The following is a 12,438-nucleotide window of genomic DNA, read 5'->3' as shown; positions in this document are numbered from 1 at the left end:
CTGTCATTTACAAGCGCTTTGCATTGCCTTCTCGGTGTATTAAATGGACGAACAATAAAATATGAAATTTTATTTCAAACGTAACAGTTTTATCAATTGTATTGCTACTACATTTTTTCTTTTATTCTCATCAAGATGATAAAATTAATTCACGATAAATTATTTGTATGTCGCATTGAAAATTTCATCTATCGTTATTTTTTCCTTCTTTTTTTTTTACAAAATTTTCAATAATTAAAAAGAAATTACGAGAGACAAAATGTTAATTTTTTGTTTATAGTAAAATTTAAAGAATGTAATTTTACTTTAATTGTGTAATTATTTAAAAAAAAGCCTACGATCTATTACAAATATTTTTTTTATTTAAATTAAAAAAGAACTTCTGACATAAAATGGTTTTTAATTGGTTTTACCATATAAAATTAAAGAAAATTTATCACGAATCTACGTGTAATTTGTTGAATATAAAGATTTTCTCTCATTAAAATACTAATGGATGTGTTTTTTTAAAAAAAAGTTTGTTTAAATCAGTATTGTAAAATTAAAAAAAAAAGAAAGCGATACTTCGGCAATAGTTAATGTCGAAATCGATCGACGCTGAAGAAAGAGAACTTTACACTTGAGCTGTACATGGTAAAAAAAAGTGTTCTTCCCTTCAGTTAATTGCAATCAGACCGGATTCGAGAAGTTTTTGCAATTTGGCCGCAATGTCCGGATTTTTAAGGTGGCTGTAAGAAAAAAATTTAATTATTAACAATTGTTGTAAAATACAGATAAATATAGTAATAATATAATAATAATTATTATTATTATAAATAACATAAAAAATTATTCACTCGGAAATAATCTTTAAAAAATTGCTTGAATTTTATTAAATAAAATTTTTTTTTTAATAAAATTCAAATAATTTTCTAAAGAATATTTTAAATACTTTTAAATTAGAAAAGAATTAAAAAAAAAATTTTGATTTACTTTGATGATTGTAAAATAAAAAAAATGTTAAATTCCTTTTTTTCTCTATTTTTGTTTGATTGTAAAATTAAAAAATTATCTATTTTTCTTTGATTGTAAAATTAAAAAATGTTAAATTCTTTTTTTTCTATTTTTGCTTGATTGTAGAATAAGAAAATTTTTAAATTTCTTATTTTATCTATTTTTGTTTGATTGCAAAATTAAAAAATTATTAATTCTTTTTTTTCTCTATTTTTGTTTGATTGTAAAATTAAAAAATTATTAATTCCTTTTTTTCTCTATTTTTCTTTGGTTGTAAAATTAAAAAATGTTTTTGTTTGTCTGTAAAATTAAAAAAAAAAAATTTCTCTATTTTTCTATGATTGTAAAATTAAAATTCCTAAAAAAAAAACAACTCACTATTGCAATGCTTTGGGATCATTTTGCATTTGTTCAAGAATCAATCTCATCGCTGGATCTCTCATTATACTTTGAACTTCAGGATCGCCCATCGCACGTTTTCTCACCTCCTCAGGATTCGAACTAACCGCAACAGAACACGAACGATATCCCTCCAATGCCTCTCCATTAGTTGGATCTAAATCCAATGCCTTTTGATAAGCACTCAGTGCCTTACCCTGCTGTTGCATTCCCTGTAAAATTTTTCCCTTTCTTATCCAGCCCTTGATGAATTTCGCATCAATTTCCACGCATTTTTCACAATCCTTCAAACCCAAGTCAAAAGCCGCCAATTTCGTATAACACGCAGCTCGATTACTGTAATATTTCGGATCATCTGGATTTCTCATTATTGCCTCCGTATAATGTTTAACCGCCGCCGCGTAGTCACCAATTTTAAATTTCTCATTGCCCAATTCTTTTTCCTCCTCGGCCTTAACTGGATCAATATAAGCCTTTCGCTCCTCCTCCTTAATTCTCTTCTCAATATCCGACAATAATGTACGAATTTCAGGTGTACGATGTTCGGACATTGATTTTTCGTAATTAATTTTCGCCTGTTTCCATTGATTTATTTTTTTATAAGAATGTCCTATTCTTGTGAATGCTTTTGCTATTAGCTTGAAATCGGCACGATTTTCGCGACCAATTTCAATTGCCTGCTCGCATTGTTCGATGCATTTTTGATATTCTTTTTGTTCAAAGTAAACGGCGGCGATATTTAATTGGAATGTGATATCAGTTGGATCGAGTTTCACGGCTTTATTGTAGTGTTCGAGGGCAACTTCGAAATTTTTCTTCTTGTAAGCTTCGTTACCTTGATTTTTCTCCTCTAGTGCTTGCCTCTTTTCGAGGGGTAAATTATCCTCGGGTTTTGATTTTGGCTCATCTTTGGATTTTTTCTGAGGGGCTTCTTCCTTTTTTGGTGGAAAATCTGTTTCCATTGGTTCGTCCATTGTTGTCATATTGACGCCGTAAAGAACGGCGATTGTTGTCATTATTCGTGTGTCCATTAATTTTGTTTTTAAAAGATTTGGATTTGTACGGAGGTCTTGAATCATTTTTAAATATTCGGGATCGTCGAGATAGGCTTTTGTTCTTGGATCGCTGCGTAATTTGATGAATAAATCGGGAGCGCTGAATGGATTGCCAATTGATGGTCCCTGTTGTGCTTTTAAATCGGCGAGACTCTCTTTTATTTGTGCATTCGATGGATCAAGTTGAAGAGCAGTTTCATAGGCTTTTATTGATTCGTCAATTTTTCCCAAATAAGCTAAGGCACTGCCTTTTCGTGAATAACCTTTTGCCCATGTTGGTTGAAGTGTTACGGTCTTCTCGGCGTCTTCGAGTGATTGACTGTATTTTTCGGCCTTGGCATAAGCTGCTGATCTGTTACTGTAAAGAACGTGATTTGAACCGTCAATTGCTATTCCCTCGGTGTAATATTTAACAGCCTCGTCATATTTGCCCTCTTGCAGAGCTTTGTTTCCTTTGTCCTTCAATTCAGTAATCTACAAAAAGGAAAAATATTTGTTTGTCAACAAAATTGCTTTTGATTCAAAATTTCTAAAAGCTAAACACTAAACTCAATTCAATTTGTATTTAAATACAAACATTTATTTTTTTATAATTTTTATTTTTTCCAATATTTAAAAGATTTTTTATTCAATTTTTTGAGAATTTAATTGTTTTCGAAAGTTTGCAATTAAAATTCTTCAAAGACTGATTTTTCAAAAATTTTAATGACATACTTCAAGAAAAATCAATTATTTTCAATCAAATTATTCTAAAATTTCAAATAGTTAAATACTTTTATATTATAAATGTAAAAAATTCAATTTTCTTTCCATAATTATTCAATATTTCAATTCAACTTCAATTTTAAATATTTTTTAAATGATTTCTTATTAAAATTCTTAAAAATTCAATTATTTTCAAAAATTTGCAAAATAAAAATCATTTAAAAACTGATTTTGAAATTTTTTAATTAAAATTCTCCAAAGATTAACTTTGAAGAATATTTTAAATCTTTTATATTATAAATTTCAAATATTTAATTTTTTTTCCATTATTATTCAAATTATTTTTTAATTATTTCTCATTAAAATTTTTGAGAATTCTATTATTTTAAAAATTTGCAGTTAAAATTCTAAAGAAGATTGGTTATCAAAAAAATTTTAATTAAATACTTTTAAAAAATCAATTATTTTCAATAGAATTTTTCAAAAATTTTAATTATTTAATAGAATTTTTAATTATAAATTGCAATTCAATTTTATTTGTAATATTTATTTTGACGATTTCTCATTAGAATTTGTTAATTGCATTTCAATAATTATTCAAAATTTCAATTTTAAATATTTTTTAAATGATTTCTTATTAAAATTTTTGAGAATTCAGTTATTTTTGAAAATTTGCAATTAAAATTCTTCAAAGATTGATTTTGAAAAAAATGTTAATTATTTGCTTAAGAAAAAACAATTATTTGCAATAAAATTTTACTAGAATTTTAATTATTTAAATTTTTGAGAATTCAATTATTTTCAAAAATTTGCAAAATAAAAATTCTTTAAAGATTGATTTTCAAAATCTGTAATTAAAATTGTCTCCAAAGATTGACTTTAAAGAGAATTTTAATAAAATATTTAAGAAAAAACAATTATTTTCAAGAGAATTTTTCAAAAATTTTAATTATTTAAGAAGTTTTTAATTATAAACTTCAAAAAATTAATTATCTTTCAATAATTGTTAAAAATTAAAAAAAAAATGCTATTAGTTTTATGTAATTAAAAATATTGTAAAGTAATTGAATTTTAAAAAATGACAAAATTCTAAAAATTTACTTTCTTTGAAAAAAATTTTGTTTCATTTTTTTGAACCAAATTTTTAGTTTCAAATTTTTATTTAAAGATTTCTCATTAAAATTTTTGGGAATTCATTTATTTTCAAATTACCTACAAAATGGGAAAATATTTGTTTGTCAACAAAATTGTGTTTCAAAATTTATGAGCTAAACACTAAACTCGTTATTTCGAAAATTCTAAATCGAAAATATTTCAATTTCTCTCGTATTTTATTCTCCTTTCGTTTTATTTTCTTTTTAATAGAAAGATTTTTAATTATAAATATAAAAAATTAATTATTTTTCAAGAATTGATGAAAAATTTGACTAAAATTATTATATAATTGAAAATATTTAAAAAATAATTGAATTTTGAAACAAGAAAAATTTCTAATAATTTCTTTATTTGAACCAAATTTTTTATTTAATTTTCCAAAGCTAATTGTTATTTTTAAATTTTTATTTCAAGATTTCTCATTGAAATTTTTGAGAATTCAATTATTTTCAAAAATTTGCAATTAAAATTCTTTAAAGAATGATTTTGAAAAGAATTTTATTAAATAATTTAAGAAAAATCAATTGTTTCCAGTAAAATTTGACTAAAATTGCAATTATTTAAAAACATTCTAATTAAAATTTTCAAAAATTTGCAAATAAAAATTCTGCAAAGTTTGATTTTAAAATTTTTTTTAATGAATTACAGAAAAATCAATTATTTTCCATAGAATTTTTCAAAAATTTCAATTATTTAAATGATTTTTAATTACAAACATCAAAAATCTAATTAGCTTTCAAGAATTGCTTAAAATTTTGAAAGATTTGACAATAATTATTATATAATTGAAAATATTGGAAAAATTGAAAAATAATTGAACTTTGGAAAATGACAAAATTTTAAATTATTACATTCTTTTCCTTTTTTAAAAAATAAATAAAAAATTGAACTTTTCTTTCAATTTAATATAAAAATTAAATTAAAAGAAAAGGAAATTTTTTTTCTTTCGTATTAATTAAAATTAATTCTTCGAGACAAATTTGCAAATTAAATTAATTCTAAAAGGCAAAATGGTCAAAATTAACGAAATTCGATTGATAAAAATGCGAATTCACGAGCGGCTTTCTAATTTTGAGGTTAGTTTCCAACTCTTTTGTATATATTTTCCCATCGCGTTTGTCAAAAGAAAAACCTTCTTTCCCCTCCGAAGGATTTTAAATAACCTTCTGAATTAATTTCCTCTCCTTAAAATTGAATAAAAATGGCAAGAATAATGAAAATTCTCTTCAATAAATGAAATAAATAAAATAAATACAATCAATTTAGCAACGAAATTCTCGAATGTTCAGAGATTAGGAATGAAGAGAAAATTTTCGAGGATTTTGCAAAAAATGAAAAAAAAAGAATCATCGGTACCATAATTTCATGTAATATTAATTTCCACAGAGAATTTCTTACTGAAATGTAATAATTTTGAGTTAATATTACATGAAACCACGCTGTCACAATGACTTTCAGACTTTCTTAGTTTATGACGAAATTCACGGTAAACATTTTTGGTGAAAAATTGTATTATTCTTAAAGGGGAAAAATATTGTGAGGAAATATTTATTCTCACCTTGTCCATAATGTCTCGATTCGTCTATTGCTTTTTATTAATTAGAAAAAATAGATTTCCAAATAAGATTTCAGCGAGTTCGATTATAATTAAAACCCTGCTGAGTAGAGTCTAATTCACACCGGTATTAACGACAGAAGGCTCCAGAACATTTTCAACACTAGCACTCCTGGCGGTGATTGTTGTTACTAAAAACAAAAGGGTTGAGTCGGTAAAAAAGTAAGAAGGAAATAGCAGAGTGAGGTAGGTAAAAATGTTTAATTTTATTGATTTTTCATGTGCCGTAGGTGCCCAACCCTGGTTACGTTGTTTGTTTTTTAAATCTCTTTGCAGTTGCAGTTGCAGATTATGTTAATATTGTTGAAGGTTTTAAACGTTTTTAAACGTTTTAAATGATTAAAAATTGTATTTATTTGAAAGAATGAGTGTTTCTAATGTAGTTTATACCGCATTTTTTAATCTGTCAGTAAATTGTCTATTGACTTCGACGAAAATCGTTGCAAATTGAAATGAACATTTTTAGGTTAGGTTTCTAAAAAAGAAAGTAAAAAGTAAAAGTTTATTCAAATAAAATGAATTGCAAATTGCATTCAAGAATAAAATCGAATAATAATTGATCCATTTATCTAATTTGGTATATTTATCAAAATAAATAATAGATAATTTAATAAAAACGGATCTTCGAATGTCAAGCATGTCAAGTAAGTTATTTTTTTACGCGCATTTAAAACTTGTTGTTTTATTTACTATATTTATATATTTATACTAAATTTTATTTATAATTATTACTTAATTTAATTCTTATTTGCAGAATTTAATTTTTATTGTACAATTTAATTCTTATTTGCAAAATGAAATTTTTACTGTAAAATTTTATTTTTATAATTTATTTTTTACGGGAAATTATTTAACAGCGCGAAAAATATTTGCAAATGCAAATTTAATAGAAATTAAAATTGCAATCTAATGAATTTTAAACCAAAAAAAACTAGTTTTGAATTATGCCAGTGACCTTTTATCCGATGAATCAATGGATTTTCATAATTGATTTATAATGAATGGAGTGAATAATCTTCATTATTTTCATTACTGAGAAATTATTGAATCATCTCATCTATAGAAGTTTTTAAAAACATCTTTCAGAATTATTTTCAAAATATTAACGATATATAAAAATTATAAATTAAATTCATTTAATTTAATTAATATTAATAAAAATATAAATAAATTAACTAATTAATAATTTATTTATTTTACTTAAAATAAGTTTATAATAATATTCAGTCAAATAAAAATTCGAAAACAATAAAAATGCAAGAATAGGAAAAATTATTCAATATAAATTCGAAAATAGGGAAAATTATTTAATTTTTATTAAATAATTTTCCCTATTTTGAAATTAAATAAAAATTCAGTTAAATAAACATTTGGGAATAGGGAGAAAAAAATTTGTAAAAATTCAGACAAATAAAAGTTTGAAAATTGGGAAAATTATTCAATAAAAATTTTAAAATACGGAAAATTTTTAATAAATGTTCGAAAATAATTAAAATTTAGTCGAATAAAAATTCGAAAACAATAAGGATTCAAGAATAGGAAAAATTATTCAGTAAAAATTCAGTTAAATAAAAATTCGGAAATAAGGAAAATTATTTAATTGCTATTAAATAATTTTCCCTATTTTGAAATGTAAAATTCCACAAAAGTATTCCGACAAATTATCAGAAGAGAAATTGAAATTACAAACAAGAAAAAAATAAATGAGAAATACGGGAAAATACCCATTTTATAACGGAATTTCCCAAAAAAGAGAAATTAAAAAGAAATGTGTAGGTGGGTTGAGGCCGAGCTTAAAATTGAAGAGAGCGATGACTCCTATTTATAAATATACGCATACATTTCGCATCCATGAGGAGACTGTTGAGATTTCCCCTCACCCTTTTCTTTAAAGTCCACGAATTACGGCGCCGTAGACGCGATTCTCTTTTCCAAAAAGGAAATAAGAAAAAGAAACAAAAAGAAAATAGAAAAATGCAATTTCTCAGAATACCGCAGACATTACGAATTGTAACCAAAATAAATTACAGGTCCTTGCTCCACATATATCTTTACATAACACTATGTGAGCAACAATTTTTTATTTTTAAAAAAACTTTTTTGTGTTTAATTAAAAAATGAGAATTTCTATTAATTCTATTTTTTATGAAAATAATTCTACTTGGACAAACAAAATTTTTGTTTAATAATATAAAATTATTAAATTGAGATAAAAATCCAGTCAAATAAAAATTTGAAAATAGGGAAAATTATTTAATAAAAATTTAGATAAATAAAAATTCTAGAATAGAGAGAAAATTAACTAATAAAAATTCAGTTCAATTATAATTCAGAAATAATAAAAAAAAATTAACTAATAAAAATTCAGTTCAACTAAAATTCAGAAATAATAAAAAAATTAACTAATAAAAATTCACTCGACTTAAAATTTCCATAAAGAAAAATTCACTCTAATGAAATTTGACTCAAATAATTTCCAGATTTCCATTAAAAATAAATATATCAAATAAATATTTCTCAAACGTTTTAATATATTGTTTCGATTTCAAATACAGAATGAAAAAAAAGGAAGAAAAAAAAGTGGTACTCAATTTATAAAATAGTTTCATCACACAACTTTTCCTAAATATTAAGATTATTTTAATTTAACTACTAATTTAATATTCTTTCAAAATTTTCTAACGATTATTATTCAGACAAGTTTAAAAAATTTTTTTTCAACAACTTTACCGAAAAAAAATGCAAGCTAATTTATTCCAAAGCTTTTTTCTTCATTAAAGAAAAAATTTGACAAACACACAATTTATTTGGCCTTAGAATTAATGTGCGATAGGTCAAGAGATTCTAAACACCAGAAATAAAACCTTGAGAAATATTGAAAAGGAGAAAAAGAAAAAAAAAATAGCAAATTTTTTTGATAAATTGTCAAAAAAAAGAAATAAATTTCTATATTTGAAAAAAATTAAATATTGTTTATTTAGAAGTAAATATGTAAAATTCTTTATTTGGAAATGAGTAAAAAAAATTCGTTACTTAAACTTTACATAAAGAATTTTATATTCTTTTATAAATTCGTAAGAAAAGAAGAAAAAATTTCTCTATTTGAAAAAAGATTTTTAAAAAATTCATTTTGGAAATAAATAAATTCTTTGCTTAAAAATAAATCAATATTTTTTTATTTGGAAATTAGTAAAAAATTCTTTGCTTAAAAATAAAAAGGAAATTCTTTACTTAAAAATGAAAAGGAAATTCTTTACTTAAAAATGAAAAGGAAATTCTTTACTTAAAAATAAAAAGGAAATTTTTTATTTAAAAATAAAAACGGAAGAATTTTATATTCTTTTATAAATTCACAAGAAAAGGAAAAAAATTTCTCAGATTTGAAATAAAAATGAAAAAAAAAAATTCATTTGAAAATAAATAAATTCTTTGATTTTGAAAATAAGTAAAAAATTCTTTATTTAGAAACAAAAAAAAACAATATAAATTCCTTTATTTGGAAAGAAATAAAAATTATTTATTTAAGAGTGTGAATAAAAAATTCACTATTTATTATTTAAAATAAATAAAGAATTTTTAATTTCTTTTTTTCAAATAGAGAATACTTTTTTTCCTTTTTTGTCATTTTATTAAAAAATTTGCCCTTTTTCTAAATTTAAGGAATTTTTTTAATTATTTATAAATAAGGAATTTTCGAATTACTTTAAAATAAAGAATTTCTATTTATTTCTAAATAAAGAATTATTTTATTTATTTTTAAGCAAAGAATTTATTTTCAACTGAATTTTTTCTTTTCTTTTTTAAATAGAAAAATTTTTTCTTCTTTTCTTGCAGACTTATAAAAGAATTTTACATTTATTTCTAAATAAAGAATTTTTTATTTATTTGTTAAGGGCATTTGAACCTTGATGACGTTACACTTTGTGCAAAGCATGTGTGACGTCATCAAGGTTCAAATGCCCTTAATAAAAAATAATTTATTTAGAAATTTTATTTAGAATTTTTTAATTTTACTTTTTAAGCAAAGAATTTATTTATTTTCAACTGAATTTTTTGTTTTCTTTTTTAAATAGAGAAATATTTTCTTCTTTTCTTGCGAAGTTATTAAAGAATTTCACATTTATTTCAAAATAAAGAATTTTTTATTTATTTAGTAATAAAAAATAATTTATTTAGAATTTTTAATTATTTATAAATAAAAAAATCTTTGTTTAGAATTAAATAAAAAATTCTTTCCCTTCTTTACTTGGGAATTTAGTAAAAAAAATTCTTGATTAAAAAATAAATAAAAATTCTTTATTTAAAAATGAGGAAGAAATTTCCTTTTTAGAAATAAATAAAATATTCTTTATTTAGAAGTAAATTAGGAATTTTTTTTATTTATAATTAACAAGGAAATAATTTTCTAATTTTTATAAAAATTGTAGCAATTTACCCAGAATTATAAAAATTTAAGTCTAAACTAAAGTATTGTCTTGTTATTATTATTGTTGGAATTATTAATTTTCACTGCGGGATTTAAATTCACCTCGCACCCGGAAATAGATCGAAAATATTTTTTCTACACAAAATTTCAACAATAGTTTCCTTCTCAAGATTAAGGAAATTTACAACAGGTTTTTCCAAATTCGTCCATAATGTGTATAAAATATTTGTAGGCGGAGGCGTTTTATTATTACTCAACACTTTTAGTTTTTATATTTCTGGACACAATCCAAGAGAATACAAATAATAATTATAATATTTTTCAAAAGAAATATTTTCTTCAGTTTCTATTTTAAAGACAAAAATACTAAATTTTTTTATTCTCAAATAATTATTAATACAAACACAAGAGAGTGAGAGAAAAAAAAGAGGGGGTGAGAATTGAAGGGCTTTACATAAAATTAACATTTTCCTTCTGATTTCAGAAATTATGGGTTATTCCACGAGAGTTAAGGGTGAGAAAAAGAGAGGGAAAAAAAATGATGAAGAGAGAGAAAAAATCCTCTGCAATTACGTTAACATTGTACATAATAATATATTTTTGGGGAAATTCACATTTACGCCCCTTCGGGTCTCATTTATGACTCATATACCTGCTTGATTTTCACCATAAACGTGGGACTTACCAAAGTGTCTATTCGAGGGAAAAAAATTTGCCATAAGGAGTGTTAGAGTGAGAGAGAGAGAAGGAAAAATTTTGCTGGTTCTTATAAAATTCCAGACAAAAATAGTTAGGACGTATTTAATACCGGTAATACCCCGCATGCGACATAACAATGGATTAGCCTATGGAGTGGTATTTATAAGAGAGATATGGTTGTACAAACAGAGTGTGGGAATTTTTCATTTCTTTCAACGGCAGGTAAAAACAAAAATTTCCCACCGGTAATCCGTTGGAGTGAGAGAGGGATTATAAATATATATATGTATATATACTCTTGAAACTTTTTTTTTTCTCAACAATTCGAACATTTGGAAGAACGGAGACAATATTTATTTGAGGGCAATATGTGTGTTAGACCCATTTTTCGCATATTGCACAGAAGCTGGGAGAATTCATTCTTTAAAATATATAGGACAAAAATAATTTTTGCCTCTCAAAAGGGACAAATATTATTTTGAATATATCTGACAAACAGAGGAACAATGATATTGTTCTATTTTCAGCTAAGAATATAAATGATTTAAGTTTTTGTATTCATCAATTTTTAATTGTTAATTAATTATATTAATTGATTTTTTTTTAACTCAAGTTATTTAATTATTTAATATTTTTTTTCAATATTAATTAATAATTATCGATTAATATCAATTCAAGTTATTTATCTTATTTTTTTTATAGAAATTTGATTTAAAGAGAGATTTCATGTAATTCCATTTTTATTATTAGCGAATTTTTATTTATTTTAATATCAATTTTTTTAAATTTATAATTTCTTTATAACTCACCAAATTATTACTTCAAGTTAATTAGCTTATTTTTTTTTATAGAAGTTTGATTCAAACAGAGATTTTATGTAATTTAATTTTTATTATTAGCGAATTTTTATTTAATCGAATTTTCAATTTGAATTTTTTCCTTTTGGCTAAATTTTTAAACGGAATTTGGATTAAAAATAATTTTTACGAATTTAGATTTATTTTATTTTTTAAATGGAATTTGGATTAAAAATAATTTTGACAAATTTAGATTTATCTTACTTTTTAAACGGAATTTGGATTAAAAATAATTTTGACGAATTTAGATTTATTTTATTCTCTTTAATAGAAGTTTTGATTTAAAGAGAGATTTTAGTAATTTTTATTATTAGCCAGAATTTTCATTTAATCGAATTTTCAATTTGAATTTTTCCTTTTGGATAAATTATTCATTAAACAGAATTTGGATTAAAAATAATTTTGACGAATTTACATTTTAATTGAACGGAATAAATAATATAGTAAATTACAAATATATAAAATATACAAATTCTTATTTAACAAAAATTTCATTGAAAAGAATTTTTATTAAATAATAGAAATTTTTAATTT

At 22.8% G+C, this 12,438-nt stretch overlaps 2 protein-coding genes across 2 annotated transcripts in view; one reads left to right on the top strand and one right to left on the bottom strand.

Moving 5' to 3' along the window:
• Positions 1–342: 342 nt before the first annotated feature.
• LOC122506548 (stress-induced-phosphoprotein 1) lies at positions 343–6,024 on the bottom strand. Its single transcript, XM_043618793.1, has 3 exons — positions 5,866–6,024; positions 1,372–2,921; positions 343–728 (listed from the first exon to the last, which is right to left on the bottom strand). The coding sequence occupies exons 1-3, from the start codon at positions 5,872–5,874 to the stop codon at positions 656–658; spliced, it is 1,632 nt and encodes a 543-aa protein (XP_043474728.1). The 5' UTR covers positions 5,875–6,024; the 3' UTR covers positions 343–655.
• Positions 6,025–6,405: 381 nt separating this feature from the next.
• The window catches only part of LOC122506539 (kanadaptin), a 43,970-nt gene continuing 37,937 nt past the window's right edge, over positions 6,406–12,438 (top strand). The window contains exon 1 of the mRNA XM_043618779.1: positions 6,406–6,566. The gene's annotated coding sequence lies outside the window, so the exon portion shown is untranslated. The remainder of the gene's footprint in view (positions 6,567–12,438) is intronic.

Source organism: Leptopilina heterotoma, unplaced genomic scaffold (genome assembly GCF_015476425.1).
Source record: "Leptopilina heterotoma isolate Lh14 unplaced genomic scaffold, ASM1547642v1 Lhet_42, whole genome shotgun sequence".
In the NCBI taxonomy this organism is placed as follows: domain Eukaryota; kingdom Metazoa; phylum Arthropoda; class Insecta; order Hymenoptera; family Figitidae; genus Leptopilina; species Leptopilina heterotoma.
Note: the sequence above shows the minus strand (reverse complement) of the source record. Positions and strands in the feature narration are given on the sequence as shown.